Source organism: Watersipora subatra, chromosome 4 (genome assembly GCF_963576615.1).
Source record: "Watersipora subatra chromosome 4, tzWatSuba1.1, whole genome shotgun sequence".
Classification (NCBI taxonomy): Eukaryota; Metazoa; Bryozoa; class Gymnolaemata; order Cheilostomatida; family Watersiporidae; genus Watersipora; species Watersipora subatra.
Window position 1 is genome coordinate 60,150,490 of NC_088711.1, and position 21,746 is coordinate 60,172,235.

The following is a 21,746-nucleotide window of genomic DNA, read 5'->3' on the forward strand; positions in this document are numbered from 1 at the left end:
TACACGTTTTGAATCCAAGTTAGATTTCTTGGGTCATGCGCAGCTTACTGAGCATGCCACTCTGGCAGCAGCTGTAGTTGTTATCTTTGACCAACACCGACATGTGGCTGTTGCAAGTGTTGACAATATCAGGCAAGATAGAAGCGTATCTGATATCAGATACTTTCCTTCTGTATATGTTCATTTTAATAGCCGTATAGTCATCTACGGTTTTTATTGATGTAGGACTAACCTACTGTGAACTCTTCAATTGCCTCAGTCTCGTTTACAACGAGGACAGATTGTTATGGCATACTTTGCATGCTCGTGTACTTATTAGCTGGTGTTTGCTCACTTCCTCACACCGGGCCATTGCTAAATCACATCCAAGTTTACCAAACCATCTTATACTGTCATGGCGCGAGGCGGTTCAATCCCGTCTCGCTCTGCGTTGCTATGGAGGACACATTTACTAAAGTCAAGACCATCAAACCCTCACCACTACACTGGTTGGGGCGTCATGATACCACCCGGCTAACTCGCTGGTGGGCTGTTAATCAATCAACAACTAGTAAGCGAAGGCTGCTAGAAGATTGTTTTAAAGCGTCTCAGCCAAGGTAAACCTATCTATCTTACTATTGTATATAGTAGAGGCAAACCAGGGTCCGTGTTTGAATCACACCCCTCTTCATTATTTTATGTCTGCATCTTCTATATATCCACTTACATAGCTGCTCACATAACTGCGTGTAGTTTTGTGTGATGTCACTCTTCCAAATTAGAATGCATGCTGGCAAGGCGTAAATCTGTACTTGCTAATGTTGTAGGATGATGGATCGATACATTTGTGGATGTTTTGCCAGGCGGTTGTTACCACAACTAGTAAGTACCGCTGTTCATTTTATTATTGCATGTAAAGGTTTACCAACTTGGCCATGCATTTGCTAATTAGTGTCAGCTTTCGTATAACACGTGGTGTAGTCATGTCGCTTAGTTATGACAGTTGTAACGGATACTTGCGGTTTTTGGTCGAGTGAGTACCTTTGATTGAGGGAATGTTATAAAAGAGGTATGTGGTTATTTTGTGCCCCAATGCAGCCTTTATATGTTGTGTATTTAACTGGGTAGCAGTGTTTTCTAGCTATAGTGGCTTTCTGGTTGAAATAATTGGCCAATAACCGCGCGCGCGCGGTATCTGGTTACCTACACATGGATGCTTGCACTATTTTTAAACCCAATTACAGTCAAACATGGATAACTCGTCCACGGATAGCTCGAACACATGGTTAATTCGAACGGTTTCTTTGCTCCGTTCCCACGTAATGATAAATTGTTATAGATAACTCGAACTCAACACTGTTAATTCAAACTGTTTTTTTCCCAACGGCTACCGAAGCGGTTGTTATCGCTTTAGAAAATCACTTTATTCAAAGCCATAGAGGTAAACCTCATCTTTTCGTAACTCATAAGCGTTGTTATTACCACCATCGGCAAAATATTTTTGTCAACGACTTTTCTAAAGGTTTGGTCAAATTTGATTTATACTGCTATACGATGAATAGCACGGGCTTGCCGGGTCACGCGCGCAAGGATTTTCGCCACGCACATACAAAACAAAAACAGCATGTTGTTTTGTATGTGCGTGGTGAAAATCCTTGAGTGCGTGACCCGGCTAGCCCGTGACGAATAGTTTTCCGACGTTAATTCCATGTTGAATCAACGTCGGAATGTTGAATGTTTAAAACGTCTTAAAAATTGTTGTAATTAAACGTATACATTGTCTTAGCTAAAAAAACTATTCATCGTTTGACCTAAACACAGAATACGTGTGTACATTCAATAAGTATCCATTCAAAAAGCGTGAGTGATATACAATGTACCGTAAAACCTCGTAAAACTTTTAATTGAACTGCCTCGGAGTGTTGCTCTTAACGAATCCCAGGTAAAGTAAGGTAATCTTTGCATAAACTTCAAGAAAAATCGGCAAAATTGATCGTGGGTAAAACGCTCAAAAGAAAAAGATGTCTTTTCTTTTTGAGCATTTCAACAACGATCAAGTTTTGCCAATGTCAATCTAAAAAACGTCCTGGCAATAACATCACCTCAAACAACAAACCAATCTCAAGTGATAGAAAAATCTCTATACTTTTTGATAAAAACGTTTTAAACTTTACATTAGAAGCATTTAATTTGAAACAAGCCATTTGTGCTTTTGATTTATATTATAGTTTGCATATGTACATGTATCTACTAATAAATAAGTAAATACATGGACTTGTGACAGTGCTCTGATAACTTGAACGCTCTGATAATTCGAACACTTTTGCTCGGTCCCGTGAAGTTCGAGTTATCCATGTTTGACTGTATATTCTAAACCTAATAAGGTCATAATAATTATTTAGCAAATTTGTGTTGTCAAAATGACAAAACAAGAAACCTCATTGGATAGATATTATTTGTGCATCATTTTGCAAAAAATCAGAAGTTAAATAAATTTGAATCAATTTGTTGTATGGGCAATTTGCCACACCAGTAGATACAGAAACCTTCCCAAAATTACCAATAACTATCAACTTGCTCTAAAGAAGTGGCCATAGTTGAACATGCTAGAAGTATGTTGTAAGTACATGCTGTAAGTGGCTACTTCAAGTGCTACTGAGGCAACTTTCCTAAAGTTTTTTATTGACCGTTTATTATTCTCATAGAGGCTGATTGTGACAGTCCTTGCTCCATCAACTGTATTTCATGCATTTACTGAATATCGGCGTGAGGTTTGCTAAAATAAACTATGAAATGTAATCTAGCCTTATTTTTTACTCTCATCTACAACTGTTGATTTATAAATGGATGAGTTATTTTCTTTTAATTTGTTCTGTCAGTATTTTACTTTTCGCTCATCAGTTTTTATTATGTTTTAGATTTGAAGGGCAACTTTCAAAGCTCATTCTTCTTCAATGCATGGCGAGTGAAGTGGAAATCTGAAGTTATTCCCTCCCTAAACACTACTCAACATCTTTATATACTAGATGGCTAGTTAGCATGACACTCTGATTGGATGCGAAATCAATGGTAAGACGGCTGGCACAGGATTAAATGAGTGTTCCATTTCCAAAAACTCTTTATTTTGACGTATTTCTTTCTTACCAGCATATTTGATACATCGGCATCAGTTGTACTGATGAGAATTCTTCTGGTAGCATCTTGTGTGTTGTTGATCAACACATTTAGATATCATGCACCAGTTTGTTTACTCATGACAACTACTCATTCTGTAGGTGAATTGCACAAACATGCTCAAGTATACCGTTTCATGTTTATTCTTGTCAGATTTAGTAAAAAATGAGAAGAAATTGCTTAAAAATTGAGTAAATTTCTTCAATAGAAATATACTGATACTTTCTACATCTACTAATATTCAGTCTAAGTCTATCTTTAATAATGTCGGTGAGTTTAGTACCCTTGGATGACTAGCAGTGTTAGTATGTACCAGGTATTTGGGTACACTAGCAACAAAATTTGGGAGATTGCTGGTGTGTATGTCCATAGAATCTTCATTAGTTTAGCAAGTAATGATTCATAACTATCATGATATACTATCAGAGATATGTTTTTCAATGTATGAGGAAGTTAATAGTAGTAAATACCTGTATTGAGAATAAGTCTGTATGAAACAAATAACAAGTAAACAAAACGAGTACAGACAAAATACTTGGTTACACAGAGAAACACATGAAACACTAATAACATAATATATTAAGAGAAAAAAGCTTGAACTGTTGACCTTCCTCAGTATGTAGCTAGTCTGTCGCGCTTTTTAAATGAGGCTCAGTGCTGTGGCTGCAGCACTTATTATCGAGTCTCTTCTCCATAGTATTATTCTTTTTCAACATTTCCTGAAGAGTTTGAGTTATCCGGTTCGATCTGTCGTGCTCTACTACTAGTTTTTTCAATCGTCGCAGACTCTTCAAGTCGAGTGATTTCATTCGTCTCCTCGATCTTGTTATCTACCTGTTTTATGTCGCTGTTTGAGACTGTTTCAGTAGTAACAGTTTCATCTCCACTGCTGTTAATAATTTCCTGCTCACCTGTTTGTTTGATCAAATTGTTGACTTCATTCTCTTCAGCATTTGGAATATCCTTCTCATCAGCATTACTTGTTTCTTGTATTTCAGTTCTGCTAGTTTTTTCTTCATCTTTATTATTATTTTCAGCTTCATTGGCTTGGTTGACGTCTTCAGCATTGCTAGAGTCTAGCTCAACTTTTGCTAGTTCTGAATCACTTTTGTTTGTAGACTCTAATATCACGCTGCTTTTGACTGTATCTTCTATTGCTGAGTCATCACTCTTTTCATAACTTTCTCTACTGTAAGTGTCACTGACACTATCCATGTTAACAATATACCTGGTATTAGCCCCATTCCCATGGACTTTATCAGATTCATTGTCTTCATTGGCTCGGCTGCCATTACTGAAATCGTCTGTTTTTATTGATACAATTTCGATATTTTCACTGTTCTTCTCTGTCAAGCCATACTCCTTGTCATGAGATTTGCTACCCAAAGCTTCAGTATCACTGGCGTCTTCAGTATTTACAATATACCCCATATTGTCCCCTGTAGCGCTAAGATGTTCGGTTTCACTGTTTTCACTCCCTTGAATGACACTATCAGCACTACTAGCCTCCATTTCCAAAGTTGGGCCTTCAGTATTGCTTTTTTGTTCAGTTTCATCCGCAATACTGATTTCAGGTATCTCCGCCATTGTTGCCATTGGTGCATTAGTTTTATCACTAACAGTTTCAGCATCACTGATTACCTCAACTTTTACAGTATAACCTGTGTTATTTTCAATAGTACCCTTGTTTTCATTTGCACTGGTTTTGCCTGCTTGAGTCATGTCTTCAGCGTTACTGGCTTCCCTCTCAATTGTTGTTTCTAGATCCGTGTCTCTCTTGTCTAGAGATTCTTCGGCTAAAGAGCTTCCATTGATTTCTTCATTTACACACTTATCTTTGTTCATATTAATTTCTGTACTTAATGGTTTAGCATCATGGATTTCATTATTTGCGGAGATGCTCACATGTTCAGTCATTCTGGTGTCTTTGGCTTGGTAAAGGTTGTCTGTAATGTCGCTAGATTTATTTATCTCCATTGTTGCCACATCCGTAGAACTTTCGTCATTGACTTTCTCAACACTTTTTGGCTGTATTTCTATTGCTTTCTCACTTTGGTGTCTATAACCTTTTTCACTCAACATTCGAGCATCGTCGCCTTCATCACTGAGCATTGCGCTTGCAGAAGGAACTTTCCGCTCACTTCTCATGTTGTTAGTTTTAATGATCTCATTACTGGTTGACTCTACAATGTTGCTGCCATTAATTTCTACTGTTGGTGTGTTCACAGTTACTTTCCTGTTGGTATTTATTGGACTTGTCGTAAAGTCATCTTTGTTGCTCATCTCTGTAATGTCTTCAGCGTCGCTAAATTCATCAATTGGCATGGTCTTCTCTTCACCGGTTACATCCTTGCTTGTCAGACTAATATCTTCTGCAACACTGCTTTCGCTAATTTGGTTTATCGCTCTACTATCATTGATCTCTCCACTCTCGATCTCGCTTCGTTGCCCAATGTTGATAACTGGTAGCGAGGCTTTTTTCTGTTCCACTAGATTTTTTTCCTGACTAGATTTAGTATCTATAAAATTCATTTCGACTTCTGCACCGCCTCCTTCAGCTGACCTGAGTACGTCTTTTCTGGCACCCTCTTTGTTGGTTGCACTGCCTTCAGCGATATCTGAAACAGATTCCTCTTGATTTTGATTTAATGCACTGATACCATCACTCATGTCATTTTCACTGACGCTCTCTTCGTCAGTCTTTATGCTTAGGTTTTCAGTTTTGTAAAAATCAGTTTCTTTCTTTCTACCCTCTAAATTTACTTTGTTAGGTAGAGTCTCTCCTATTCTTTGCACAGTTTTTTGAGGAATTGTGTCAGCATTACTGTTGTTGTTAATCGATTCTGCTCTGCTGTTATCGAGGTCTTCGAGTACAACATCTTCGTTGACATTGCTTCTCGAGTTGCCATCTTGCACTAGACTGACATTGACCTTTGGTGCTGGGCTCGCGCTGCGTTGTTCCGCAGGACTCCTGCTGCGTTCGCCTCCTGGACTTCTACTGCGCTTTCTTCTCGGAGTCTCTTCACGATCTGACAATGGACTCCTTGAAGTTGCCCTTGGTACTTTTCCCTTTTCTTCTGGCCCTCTCAAGATCTACAATAGTATGCCCACCTGTTCAAAGCCCTGAGAAACAAGTGGTAATTTTCATTCTAAATGATTGCCCTTTAAATAATCTTGGCCCATTGTGGGTTGTTCGTCAACATTAAAGTGAGTTTCAAGTTTTGCATCATTTTTATGATTTGCAATTCTTATGCAGTGGTGTAGCTAAGATACAATTATAGACAGCTCTTGAATAGGCGGAAGTTTAGATTGCAGAGCTTATACAGTATTTGTGGTTGAGTTTCAATTTGATGAATTTTTAACTTATAAGGTAGTCAATTACCGTGATCGCTAGCGTAAATGTATACAGCCAAATCTCGACTTACTATTACTTCTATATACAATTTTTATGACCTGAAATAAAATCAGCGAAAAAATTGTTTTGATATGAGAAGTAATTTTTAACATACATCCAAGATGTTGTATGACATTACAGTGCTGTGAATAAAAATCGAAAGCTGATAAGAATTAAATGTGCGAATAATTTTTTAATAATAATTTAATTTTCATTTAAATAAAAAAATTGATTTGAGCTTCTATACTTGAGTTGTCTAAGGTGAACATTAGCTAGTCTCTAAGTTGAGTAAGTTCCGCTGTCTATGTCTATCATCATGTCTGCATCGGCCAGCCTACACCTACACATAGACATAAAGTAACATTAGAAATATATGTTTTACTTCATTTTTACTTTTATTATAAATATTTCTATAATAATGTTTTTATTGATTATTATTTCATTAATTCAGTTTTTACATATGATATAGGATATTACATATGGTTTTTATTTCTAGTTTTATATTAATTATATGTGCTTTAATGTTATATGTAATTAAGTGAAGCATTTATCATTATTTCATGCCTTCGGAATAAATTAGTCAAAATACAATGTATTAGCCATCTGAGACGAACATCTGAGCTGATTAACTTTATGTCAAAGTTTGCCTGTATAAGGTATTTTCTCTGAGATAATTTGACAATTTAGAAATTATAGTTATTCCAGCTTCATTTACTTGGGTGAAAATAAAGATTGTCAATCTACCAACTGTATTGCTAGAAGTACACTTGAATTATTAAATAAGTCATTGTTTTGTTTTACTTTTTCTCTCAACATAAAGAGCTGCCTGGGTTGTCAGTTAGCAAACTAATGACAGTCGTTTAATTGGCTGGCTACTGCTGCCAGATGTTTTGGGTATTTACTAGCCAACCTAGTTGATTTCCTGCTCAAACACTCTCAGTTGGCCGTTTAAGTAATTGGGCTTATCCAAGTTTGGATAGTCCTATAAACCAACAATTATAGTGTGATGCGGTGCGCAAATCGGTGCGCAAGGCGATGCGCAAATCAGCGTCCTTCTATGTTAGTATGTAATATGATGTCTCAGATGTGGTAATCATCAAGGATTAGTAGTGGTCATTTGACACGCTACTACCATATGTTAATGTGTAATTCCAACTTGTCAAAAAAATTTGAACTAAAGTTTTTTGGAGTTAATTCATAAGGAATCCAGGGGGTAAACATAAGTTATGAAGTACTAGCACGCTGGCACTTCCATGAGCCGTGGGAGATCATTATATGTAATAACTATGCGCACAATTATTCTCATTTGGAAAGGTGATCAAGTGGTAGAGCGCTTAGCTTTGAATCCCAAAATCTGAGTTGAATTCACATGCCAGGCAATCTTTTCTCCTATTTGCTTTTAACATGGCTTCAGAAAGACACGGCTCTTATTATAGTAAAGATTATATACTACCAGACTAACTGTGATTTCAGATGTTTAGTGTCGATGCATGCTGATGTAAGAGGTAATGGATGAGAGATACATACTGATACAGAGATGTCCCACACTTCATGTAACAGTCTGTTCTTGGTTACTAGAGGTTCATCCATTTTCACCTCGAGGAACGCGCCAGCTTGCACACCGAAGTTGTCCATGTTAGTCGCTAGCATGAATTTCTCATCTGTATTGTCTGTTTGAGTTGTGTTCACTGTCACAGTACTAGATTTTGCCTGTGAATCGAAGATGCTTGTGTGTAAAGATAGATGTAAGGGCTATATTAACGTGAGATTTATTAGCATGTACTACAATGATTGTAATTGGCCATTTTTAGAACATTGTAGCAAAGTGAGCGGGATGTAGCGAAGTTTACCCAGTATGAAGGAAATGTTTTCTAGACAAACAATCTGATCTGAAGTAATTTCACGAATAATAATAAATTTTTATTTCACGCGCACAGGTCTAGGACACTCGTAACTGCTGCTACAGTAGTGTGTAAAATAAACTTGATCCTTTTGTCGTAAAAATAAAATTCTGCTTTACAACTATGTTACTTCACAGTGACTTCATAGTCAATAGCCATAATATATATATATATATTAAATTCATCCTCATTTTGTCATGATTTCAAATATGTAAAGCAACTGTAGATACCACAACCACCACTGTTAGAAATCCATTTTCAGTCAAAAACAGTGACTGGTTGGTGTGGCGCCGGAATAGTAGCGAGTATATTTGTTTCTATTTATAGTGAGAGGGAAGTCTTCTTTATTATTTATTATCATTATTGTTTATTTGTATAACTCTATATGCTATATATATAGCATATAGAGTTATACATCTATATGCTATATATATAGCATATATATCTATATATGCTCTAGTATATTTACTAAGAATGGCTGTCTCTCGATAGCTATGTCACTGTGTCTGTCAATATTGTCAATTAGTGTATCATTATGTAGTAGGTTTATCACTTAATAACCGAGGTTTTTACTTTTTTTGTTACGAATGACTTCATGAAACGCGCTTCCTTAAAGGTGATAATAGACCTTATCCAAGCGTATAGAATTGTTGGCCGTGATCATAGTTTCATGAGTTGATTAGCTATAAACTGGGTGAATTCACTTTAACTCTTTCAAGCCAGGACCTAAGATAACTCAAAAATATGTTTATCTCTCTGATCCTACACTCATGTGAACTCAGGTTCGCAGTTTCGCTTTGTTTTTTCATACTTCCGGTTTACACAAGATTACGAATATTGGTGGCTTTGTGTGCTATAAGATTTCAGTAAAATTCCAAAGTTTCAAGTTGATAGGACTATTGGTTATTGAGCTATAGCAAAAATATCCATATAAACACTTCTATCCTAACGAGAAATGAAAAATGGCTGCCAGCAGAACACTAGTTCTTTTTGCACCTCTGGTTTAAGTACAATTATGAAAGTTTGATCACTTTGTGTGATCATACTTCTGTTTTGAGTATATTTCAAAAGTTCAGGTTGATTAGATTCTTAGTTCTGGAGATATTGCCAAAATACTGAAGGTACTGCTAACAGACTGAGAAATGAAATAATAAATGGCTGCCGTCAAAACATACTGATTGTAATTCTTCATAATGAAGATAAAAGCTAGGCAAATAGGCAAGCTAACTAAAAAGTCCAACTAAAAAGCTTCTCCTCAGCAAGAAGAGCGTTACACTAAACTATTGGCTTTTTTACTCTTTAAAATATACACATTTATCAGGCTCATTTTACACCAACCATTACGTTTTTTTTCGAATACTTCTAAAAACATCCAATCTTTGAAAGAGTGTGAAATTGCGAATTGTGATTTGCTGTATCTTCTTTTTTTTATTGAGGTTTACAAGCTTATCGCCTCAATGAGAAAGTCATTGAATCTATGTCATATTGCTGGTATTGAGGGGGTATCAGTGCTTACCATAGTAGCGTGTTCATACCGATCATGATATCTGGATGTCACAAAACCAGGTATTGGGAGGTCGATAATTTCATGCGCCGAAATGGGATCACATTGCACTATACCCAGAATCCTGCAGGGGTCGAAATCTGCCGTTGTCAGTCGGTGAATGCATTTCATGGAGGACTTCCGACCAAGTGATATGGGCTTGACTTGTGTGTCATTGCGTTCGCTCCCCTACGGTTACAAGAACAATTTCTATGTAGTCGGACAACCAAATGATAACCAGAAAATATATTTTTAATTAAATCATTTTGTATTATATTTTACTGCATTACCTTTACTTCAATATTATTTGGCACACCAAAAACCTTTCCGTGAGTTGCGTGTCGCTGAGAGGTCGAAAGTGCTGTCTTGGCTATAGTTACCACGCTAGAAAATGCTGTCGCTAGCATGAGGTAATCCTCTGTACAGGCCATCGTATCGGCAGCAGAGTGTAGTGGTATAAAATCCATTTTAACTCTTCCTTCTGTAACCGCAAATGGTACATGAACAAGAAGAATTTTTCTAAATGTTTGTACACCGTTATTTTTCAAGGAGGTTAGCAACATTCAAAACAACTTTCTGCTTAAAGATTAACACAAAATTACACAACATTTTTTTGTAGATTCTATCAAAAAGTATTGAAATTTTTTTATCATTTGCGATTGCTTTTGTTGTTTGAGGTGATCTGAAAGCCAGGATGTTTCAAGATTAAAATTAACAAAATGATCGCGGTTAAAACGCCCAGATCAAGCTGCAGACCGCTTATGACATACATCTACAGTTGCTAACGAGGAGCATAACGTTGCAACTTTAACACAATAGCTGATATCGACTATAGCAACCATAGCACCTAGTGATGTCATTCCCCACTTATTTTTTCTAAGCATTTTAACCTTGATCAAGTTTTGTTGATTTTAATCTTGGAACATCCTGGTAGTCAGATGACCTTAAACATCAAAAACCATCGGCCATCGCAAATGATAGAAAAATACTGATACTTTATGAAAAAATCTACTGATATTTTGTAAGTTTATCTTCAAGTCGTTTTAATTAGTCAAATCAGGAGAGTGGCACGCAAACTAGCAGTTTTTGTATGACATTCTAGCGTCTGAATTCAGATTCCATCAGTTTCGACTTGTAAATGTAGTAAAAACGTATTGAAGATTATTTTTGCTTTAGTATCTTAGCTAGCATGTTTCATGTTGCTTATTGTTCACTAGGCGAACTGGAAAAAATATATAATGTACAATTTTAACAATTTATATTTATAATTCATAAAGCAAAAGATATATCATAAAAATTATGACAATTTATTTATAATAATTCATAACGTAAAATATAAATGTACAATTTTTAACAATTTATATTTATAATAATTCATCACGTAAAATATATAATGTACAATTTATAACAATTTGTATTTATAATAATTCATAACATAAAATATATAAGGTACTAATTTGTAAGGCCAAATTTTTAGGACTACGTGGGGTGAAGAGTTGTGTATTAACTGATGTGGGTAGTAACTTCAATCTGAAACCTGCTTCGCGTATTAAAACCATCATATGTTAATCACTGACTCTTTTACGAAGACACTGCTATTCGTTCAATTCATTCATCAACCCAATATCCTGGGATATTTTCCCAATAAATACTGCAGATAATTACAAATAGCAATCAAATAAATGTATTATGGTCATAATTATGTATAAGGTATAATAATAAAAACGTAAACTCACCAAAAACTTTTTTTATCGTTATTTCGTCTCGGAGACAGGTTAAGAGAAAACTTAGTGATGGGAAGGTAGCGATCATGATAGAGATACGTACGGTAACTTACTCTACCTTTCACTCTCTAAAGTGAAAGGTAACTTTCACTTTATATTATACAGTGAAAAACTAACTTTGATTGTATATTTTTCACTTTCCACCTTCAACCAGGTCCTTTTCGCTTATAAAACTGCTACTTTTCTAGAAGTTTGGGAATTAATTCATGCATACCATCAAATGTATACTACAGTTTTTCTTAATATGTTAGAAGATTTTTGTATGTTGGAGACAATCGCAAGTAAAAGGTTTAATTTTATTATTTTAATTTTATTATTTTATTTTACAGTAGGTGGTCTTTAAAGCAGCCCATGATATTATTATCAAAGTTTTTACCTATGAAGTTACAACTGATGTGATTCAAGACAGCATTTGGTATCAAAGTGCCTTTGGTATCAAAGGTTTGTTTTTGTCGAAGCGCAATTAATTTCATTTAATCTCATTTCAAAGTTCTGCTTTGATATTTCACTAATAATCATCCATTCTTTTGCTTTGTTCATCAACCGTTTGACTATTTAAGAGTTTGGCGCGTAATGGACACCCGTATATCTACTAACTTTTAAGTTTTTCTCCGTCATAATCTCTCTTTAGTATATTCAGGTTGTTTTTGGCAGATGCGAGAGTACCGAAGGTATGGATGCCATCTCGAGTTATCAGCGACCTCATGTCTATCTGAATGAGACTCCAAATGGCTGCTCCCTGCCATGGATAGTCATCCTCACAGCTCATGGTGTCTTCCGCAGAAAACAGTTTTACAGAATCTAGATTAACTCCTGCTTCTACAAACGTTAAACGTATAACGTTAGTAGAAGCAGGAGTAATATAGTTAACTTTTTCGAGATTTTTACAGTTTGAACGTTTTTGTTTTTGAGGTTAGTCGGCATAGCTACAGGAGCAACTTCTTTTTGTAGCTGGCTATTAAAAACGAGCTAATGGGTGGCATAAATGCGTAACTGTTTGCATTACAATTATGCAATATTTAATATTTGGAGTTGTGGCATCATTAGCATGTAATAAAACGTTCAAATAAAGAATTGATATTAGCTTATTCTCGTTTGTTTAGGTTGTGTAAAGAGCAAGATAAAACTGCTTAAAACGATGCAAAATGAAACAATGCTAAATACAAGCATAAAAAATCTACTTGTGTTTTGTTTTATTGCTCTTTGTGTTCGTGCATCATGTAAAGTTCTAACAAGGAGCCACTTAACTTTTGTTTCTCAGCATGATTTATAATTGGCCGCGTGAACTCATAAGTAGTCAGCCATTTTTAATAATCTCGTCGAATTCAATTGCAACTAAAAAAAGTGATTTTTACTAGGCACTATCAAATTATTGGTTAACCTTATCACATCTCCTGGAGAGATAAATGTATATAGACCCATGTATACTGGGAAATTATGTTATGTAGAAGCTCTCTACCTATATGTATTATTGTGACGTAATTCAACGTATAAATCTTAAAGTGGTAGAATCAAGTTCCCTATTGTTGTTTTCAATATTAAAGAGAACATAACAACGGAGAAGTCTGCCCATTTAGAACAAAATGATTATGGATACGCTACTAATGTGTTATATTTTTAAGTATTATTTCAATAACAATTGCCATCTTCATTTATGGTGTTTCCACCCACTGTAACTGCCTTATATGTCAGCGCTCACTAGTCTTTGGCCAAATCAAAATTCTTTAGTTGTTAATTAACGAGCACTTTGTTAAGCTTGCTGAAATTTATCTCATGTTGTTATTGCGGTATTCGGAAGCATTTCAAACTGTAGCAAAACTTGTTAGTTATGTATTATTTTGGTAAATAAGCATGTTTAAATACGCCAAAAGAAAGTATTGATATTTTAATTTTTCCTATACAAGCTGACTAGCATTGAGCTTGGGTGATGCCTGGCGTTTCTTTCATTTTCCATGAGATAAACCACAAGTGGTTGTTCAGGAAGCTGGTTCTCAGGAACCAGATGTCTTTTTAAGACCAAAAGTTTTTAACGAACAGGCGGAAGGCATCGAGTATGTGACTGGGAAGTTTGGAAGAAATCAGCCAAAAATATAGAAACGCGTAGGGTTTTCGCAGATGCACAGACACACACACAATAACAAAGTGAGTTTATTAACATAGTTAAGAGCTATTATCGCACAAATGGCAATCAAAAGGAAACAAATCTGAATTTACTTTCACTATAACAATTGTCATTCATTTGAAAAATGGTCAATGTAAAAAACAATCATTAACATTCAGTGATTTTCTACTTTGCCAATGGCTTTTTTGGTTAACTTTCTTGTTTTACACTTTATTTTTGCAAACCTTTTAGTTCAAGTTCTGAGCTTCACGTTCAAGTTCTATTGTTTTTCAAGTTTTGCACTACCAAATCTTTCTACGGATAATCTGTCTACAAATAATCTTTCTACAGATAATCTTTCTACAGATAATCTTTCTACAGATAATCTTTCTACAGATAATATTTCTAGAGATAATCTTTCTACAGATAATCTTTCTACAGATAATCTTTCTGCAGATAATCTTTCTACAGATAAGCTTTCTACAGATAATGTTATAAGAAAAAATATCCATGTATTTACCTTGCAGAATTTGTTCACTTGATTTACATTTCTTGGGAACCTGAAATGTACATAATTTAATATTCACATATTATATACACGTGATAGGCTAATAATATATTTGTAACTTTAAACTTTTAAAGTGGGGAGGAGTCACGCCTAACATTGGCAGACATAAGAAACGAAAACAGACTCAGTTTACTCAACCTTAATGCATAAACTAAAACTAATAGTCTCTGTACTAAAGTGAAACAGGAAATGGCCATAGAGTGACCTGATTATATGCTTCAAGAATAAGTCAAGAAGCATTCTATTACAAAAGGTGAAGGTTTTGTTCTGTTTATTGTCTCTAGTATTGCTTTTTTAATGATATTAGAAGTCTAGTGCAGATGCAAGATTTTTGTGTTCATATCACCTCACCCAGCTTGCCAAAAGAATTATATGCTACTGACAACATACCGGTGCACACGAATCTGCCCCATCTCCCATATGCTGACTCTGTGAGAGGCAGGTACTAGGTGACCTTGACTGGGATTGTAATCCGATGGTTACTCGGTTTCCCATGTTACTAGTAATTTGAACGCTTGCCGTGTATTGATTCATATCTCTTTCAAGCTCCTCATCCATGTCAATACTTGGAGACCGAGTCTGGTCGCAAGCACTATGCTGAGGAGTTTCATCCAGTGAGAGATCCACAGTTACCTTGCTGGGTCTATTTGCTGATCTGGAACAACAGGATCTTGCTTCTTTTTGCACTTCCATGGACTGTCCACTTGCATGCATTTCGTCATTTAGCAGAATCTGTGGGCAAGTCTGTTCATTCTGTGTGATGCTAACATCTACGCTTACAGAGTTTGACTTACTTGATCGATTCATAGCTGAATTTGGAGTAAGAGCCTCATTTCTGATTGAAAAACTGAGACTACACTCTGACAAGTCCAAAGCTGGAGTTCGTGTTTCACATAACCTGTTGTCACCCACATCTCCTTGCTCATCAAATATGCTGATGCTTGGTTGAGGAGTCTGAGCTTGAAACTCTGCTCCAACACTGATTCTGCTGCCATGTGTCTGCGATGGACTCCGTTTAGCATCAAGCAGTCTCGGGTCAATGCTGACTGAGCTGCCCTGCTGCTTCTGAAAATGCTGCAAGCTAACTCGGCTGTCTCCGGTCTGTTGGGGCAAGGCAATGGTTGGGCTTGGGCTGGGGCTTCGGGATTGTCTTTTGGGATTTTTACATGGTTGTTTTAATCTTTGAGAACTGGAGCATTCCTTTGTCATTTTGTGTTGCGATTTGCTAGGTGAAAAACCATCACCAATAGGTGCATTCAGCAATGATTCTGGAATAGGCGAAGAGGCTCTTGTTACAAAATTAGTCACGAGATTTTGTGAAGGAATCACTTGTTCTCGTAGCCCTTGTGATGGTTTGCAGGCCTCTGCTAGTTCACAAGGTCCATCTCCCATTCTCATACTGAGAGAAATGCTTGTTGTGCGTTGGCTTGTATCCGGACATGGACTCGGGCTCCGTTTCCGTAGTTGACTGCTAGATGTGTTTCTTGGACTGGGTGTTGTGCGATTGTCTAAGACATTTTCAGAAAGTTTACGATCGATTTGATAAATTGATGAGCATACTGCTGGACTCGGGGTTTCTGGACATCTCTCAGAATTTTCCAGAGCGCTGTTGGTAAGTTGTAGAGAGTTGGTCTGCTGATCATTGAACGATGCAGTCGAGTTTGGTTCTACAACGGCTATCAGCATTGACTTACTCTTTCCCTTGGTTTTTTCTTGCTCACACGCTTGGTCAGTCAGTGCCCCAGAGATGATGACTGGCGAATCACCCTTCGCTGCGTAACTGAAACAATTTGGGAAGGTTTTTTAAATCAGGCATTGTTTATTCTAAAAAGGATATCGTTTTTGGTGTAGCTTGACTATTTGTGAGAATTATTTGTTGCCAGTCTCAGGTAAACCAGTTGCATGCACTATTATACTATGCATAATGTGCTATTGTATTTTCTGATAGTCAAAATCAGTTCTTACAGTTTGTATTCATGTCTAGTCTATTTTATGAATCTGCTTTAGCAGCTTAGCACAATTCTTTCTCCTCAAACACGGGATACTCATACTCGATATACACATGGCAATGTATTCATTCCATGTCATTTGCTAATGTAAATACCGGCACACGCTGTTTTGCCTCACCTGTCGGTAATTATGGAGACTGCGTGTATACGACCATCCACTTGTTCAGCAACCATGAAAAGACTGGCAAAAAACTGCACATCACTCATACATGCTGGTCCTAGGGACACCATGGCTCCAGCATAGCAACCTCGTCTTCGCATCGCTAGGTCATTGCCTCGCACACACACTAAAACATAGTAAAAATGCTTTCTATATGTGCATGTTGTAACAAATGTATTTCATGCTGACGCAATATGCTAATGCTATATAATGAGACAGCTTGCATTTACCATTTTTCAAATATTGAAATATAATTTCTAAAAGTTATTTGTGTTAATGTTGGTTAAGTTGTTGTATTTGGAGGAGAAAAATAAATGTTTCTATGAGGGATCTCAAGTTTTCTTTAAGGATACAATGTTAAAAAAACGTATCAGTTGTCAAATGTTTGAACAATATTTAAAGAATTTTTTTAGCAGTAAGTCGGTGTTTTATTTTTCTATTATGTAAGTTTTTGGATCTATGGCGAAAAAGATTTGCGTACATTTGTCTGTGATTACACTAGCTAGAGTGTTTTGACATAAATCTACATTACATGTCATACATGTATGTGTGTTCATGGATACACCTATTTAGTAGATAATAAATATAGAACAGTATGATTAACTTCAGCGTGACTAGCACTTACTTGATGTTGCTGACTGCATGTTAAAAGCTTGAAGGAAGTCTGGTGCATTGAGAGGAGAATAAGCTTCTTTAGGTGGTGGTGTTCGGAATAACTGTATGAAGGATCAAGAAGAAAATAAATAGGACTATTGCTAGGGTAATGACAAGTTTGCATCTAATCTATAGAAAAATGAAGGTATTTTGACCTTCACTATCATAAAGGTCAAAATTTAATTTTATTTTCATGTCATAAATTTCAATTTATGAGCTAGTAGATCTATTTCTATTTTAAAGGTTGACTTGCAACAAAATTCACATTACCGTTATTTGATATGAAAAGATTCACCATGTCTTACTCTGTTGTGTTGTAGGTGCAAAATATGTGTAAAAAGGTGATTACAAGCTCTTAAAAGCTCAAAAACAAACAGAAAATCGCAGCCACACGAGACCGCTGTAGTTTGGATTCCCTTTCCAAAATGGCTCAAATGTGATGTAGTTGTGAGAGATGGTTTCTGTTTACACTTTCTTGCAACTTTATTCGTCGAAATATTTTCACAAATATACTTCACGCATTCAATAAAACTATGTCTATTGTTCTTACGCGTCTGTTTTATCGTCATTGTAATGCTGTCACTTTTAGCACTGATATCTTATAACTTACCGTAAAAAATCGTTAAAATTTTTAACCTTAGCTCGAATGAGTACATATCTTTGTCTGATAATCATGACGAGCTTGTTGGTCACTTGTGATAATCGAAAAGTGCTGCAGATATTATTTGCGAAGTATTGGGTCACATGATCAGAGAATGACTTGACGATTGAATAATGCCGAAACAAAACTGTAAAGTAGCGAGCATCTATATTTGATACGGGGTCTTCGGTAAAACCCGAAGTGTTTGTCATAAACTAGTACTACAATAAGTTTTATATTGAGCTTTGTATTGGCCTTTCAATTCACGTGAGAACATACGTGACAAGACGACAACCAAATTTCGTGGCTATGTCATCGAAATAAAGAGATTCCAATCGACAGCCGCTTTTCGTTTTTGAGCTTTCAAGAGCTTGTAATCACATTTCCACATATTTGGCACTTACAACACAACAGAGTAAGACATGGTGAATCTTTTGATACCAAATAACTGTAATGTGAATTTTGTTGCCAGTCAATCATTAAGCTGATACCTTTCTCACAAGAGAAAACCACCTGCTTTGCTGTCTGTGATATAATAGTTTGTTATATAGTAATACTTTGATGGTAATACTTGTTATTTTGAAGCAACGTAATAGTATTTTTAGCAGAAAATCATTTAAGATTGAACTATTATATTTATAAATTATACCAGTTTATTTTGAGTGGGATCCTCTTACCTCCTGTGGGGAAGCCTGATTTGTGTTTGACCGCATAGAGTGAGGCATTATTCGTGAGCTTGCGGCACAATGACCTGTCTTTGATTTGACTGGCTGGACAATTACTCTCGATGTACAGGCTTCTAATTGTGATGGAGAGATCTGCTGATCAATGTTTGACTTGCTGGCTTGAAGTGTTTGTAGATTTGATGCTGAAACTCCAAGCTGTTTTGTTGATGGGCATCGACTCGCATTTGGCTTGCCAGCTTGGAGTATTTGTTGTTTAGAAGCACAAGTTTCAATTTGAGTGTTTGAAATTTGCTGACTCGCTTTCGATTTAATAGGCTGTAACATTTGTTGATTGGATGACATAGCTTCAATTTGTGACGTAGAAAGACATTGGTTCGTATTTGATCGCATAGTTTCAAGAATTTGTTGTTTGGATGCAGAAGATGCAATTTGGGAATTTGACATTCGTTGACTTGTCTTTGATTTAACAGGTTGAAGTATTTGCTGATTGCATGGTGAAGGTTCTACTTGGGTGGCTGACAGACACCGGTTCGCGCTTGATTTTGTTGTTTCCAGCACCTGTTGATTAGATGCAGTAGCAGCGATTTCATTAGTTGAAGTTCGTTGACTTGTTTTTGATTTAGTTGGCTGAAGCATTTGCTGATTGGATGGTGAATATTCTACATCGGTGGCTGATAAACACCGGTTTGTGTTTGAGTTGGTTGTTTCCAACATCTGTTGATTGGATGCGGGAGTAGCGATTTTAGTCGTTGAAATTCGTTGACTTGTTTTTGATTTAGCAGGCTGGATCATTTGCTGATTGGATGGTGATGAGTCTACTTGGGTGGCTGACAAACGCTGGTTCATGTTTGATTTGGTTGTTTTCAGCATGTGTTGATTGGATGCTTTGGTACAAATGTCAGTATTTGAAATTTGTTGACTTGTTTTTGATTTAGTTGGCTGAGGCATTTGCTGATTGGATGGTGAAGGTTCTACTTGGGTGGCTGACAGACACCGGTTTGTGTTTGATTTTATGGTTTTTAACACATGTTGATTAGATGAACTTTTAGTGATTTCAGTAGTTGAAATTCGTTGACTTGTTTTCGATTTAGCAGGATGAATCATTTGCTGATTGGATGGTAAAACCCCTACTTGTGTTGTAGAAAGTTGTTGGTTTATGTCTGACTTTGCGGTGTCAATCTTTTGTTGCTTGGACTGTGAAGTCGTGATTTCAGTGTTTGAAACCTGCTGACTTGATGGTGAAGCTTTTTCCTCTGTAGCAGATAGACATCGGCTTGTATTTGACTTTGTTGCCTCGAGCCCCTGTTGATCTAATACAATTGGTAACGTTTCGGTCAAATCTGCATCCTGCATTTCTGGCAATTCTTCAATGGCTTTAGGCAGGCTTTGTTGAACTTGTATGGATGGTAAACGGGAGGAACGGTGGTCTAAATTTGAACTAATAGATTCTCTCGAGACATTAGAAGCTGATTCAGCATTTTTGGAGCTTTTACAGGGTTGGATTATACTTTTTTCGGCAACTACTGAATGCCGGGGCGAATTTGAAAAACTAAATGTTCTCTGTTTTACATTACTTGAAGAATTACGAGGGGATTTTGGTTGTGCTGCTCTTTGTTTGCCAGAGGCAGAAGAAGCATTTGATTGTTTTTTAAAGGACTGTGATCTATTATCTCTTCGCATACTTTCTTGATTTGGAATGGAATTAGTCCTTTGGGAGGTTGTTGATAGCAGCCTTTGTTGGTGTGGGTTTAATGAAACCGATTGTTTTTTAGATGTTGTTAGACGTCGTTCCGGAGGAATAGCAGGTAGCTTGTTTTCTTGTTCAACTGCATCGCAGGTTGAGAGCCTTACTTCGGCTTTATACTCAGCTTTGTTACACCAATTTGCATCATTGGCTAATCGAATGTCTGAGCGAGGTCGGCCATACATGACCTTGTTGATAGCTTCAGGCTCCACAGGCCATGCGGAAAGGTTGGGTAAAATGGGACTATCGGGTCTAGCAGTTGCCGCCAGGAGGAGCTGTTCGCGAAGAATATTTTTAGCTTGTTGAAACTGTGCTGCAAGTGCAAAATATTTTTGTTACAAACAGCATAATTTAAACACTTCTCTTTGGATTAGAAATAAAAGTAGAAGGCTTAACTGAACAGCTCTGTTGCCATTTGGTTTTAGATTAGGTTCTCAAATGCTATAGAACAAAACAAGAAGTTAGTTTTTTAAATCCTTCTGAAATTTACCTTTTTTCTGTTTCTTGTTAATACAATGTGTTTTGATGCCACAATATTTTAATGAAAAGTTGAAAAAGGTTATTCAAGCATCCGTTTGCATAAAGTAATTCTAAAATAATTTAATGAACACACAATTTGTTGTGAGCTAGTCTACTAAACATATTATCAATGGCGGGCAAACAACCATAATTTTCAGGAATTTTTCAGTGCCTGTACCATTTGTCGTGACACACAAGCAGAGCTGGCCATTATTCTTGACATTACACTTGATATTCCAAAGTCACTAGCAACATTGCAGCTATTACAACCTTTATTTCAACTGCATGCCAGTATGACATTTGGCAAAATGTCAAATGTTGAAAATGGGAAATACAGACTAATATAGCAGATCATATTTAAAGATTTCCCTTATTAATTCTAAAACAGCTGAATGATGCTTTACTCAGCAAAAAAGTAAAGAATGTTCATATAATTGCCAGATATTTATGATCATTTAATACATGTAATTTAGGTACGTCACGATCTACAATAAAAGGCTGAAATCTACACAAGGTCTTTAAATTCTCAAACCTACCTGCTCTCTCACTTGCCCGCCGCTCATCGGCTCGCAGTTTTTGTTCAGCAATAATACTTCTTCTTTTACTATCTTCATAATGTTCTGCGCTGACTTTGAAATAATCGTCGACAGCTTTCTCTGCGTCATAGGATGCTCGTGGTGGGTAAGTGTTCTGTGTGATAGGCCTGTATGGCTCAGCTGATGGTGAACACCCCATGTTTATGTGGGATGCTTAGCACGAGCCAATATTGCCATTAACATGCCAGGATCAGCTCATATTTTGATGATGTCAGCGCTCTAGCAGGATTCATTAGTTTGCTACTGTTGAACCACATTGTCATAGGTGAAGGCTGCTAAGCCTCTGCTGTCAAT

General features: G+C 36.5%; 1 protein-coding gene and 1 long non-coding RNA gene across 2 annotated transcripts; one reads left to right on the forward strand and one right to left on the reverse strand.

The window, feature by feature from the left end:
- The first annotated feature begins 220 nt into the window (after positions 1-220).
- On the forward strand, positions 221-12,792 carry LOC137393106 (uncharacterized). The gene is made up of 4 exons (XR_010978273.1): positions 221-861; positions 2,898-3,048; positions 8,021-8,182; positions 12,430-12,792. It is a non-coding gene; the product is annotated as an uncharacterized lncRNA (long non-coding RNA).
- A 2,027-nt stretch (positions 12,793-14,819) lies between these two features.
- Positions 14,820-21,591, reverse strand: LOC137394422 (streptococcal hemagglutinin-like). The gene is made up of 5 exons (XM_068081139.1): positions 21,393-21,591; positions 18,585-20,650; positions 17,239-17,329; positions 16,572-16,740; positions 14,820-16,224 (listed from the first exon to the last, which is right to left on the reverse strand). The coding sequence occupies exons 1-5, from the start codon at positions 21,589-21,591 to the stop codon at positions 14,820-14,822; spliced, it is 3,930 nt and encodes a 1,309-aa protein (XP_067937240.1).
- Between the last annotated feature and the right edge of the window lie 155 nt (positions 21,592-21,746).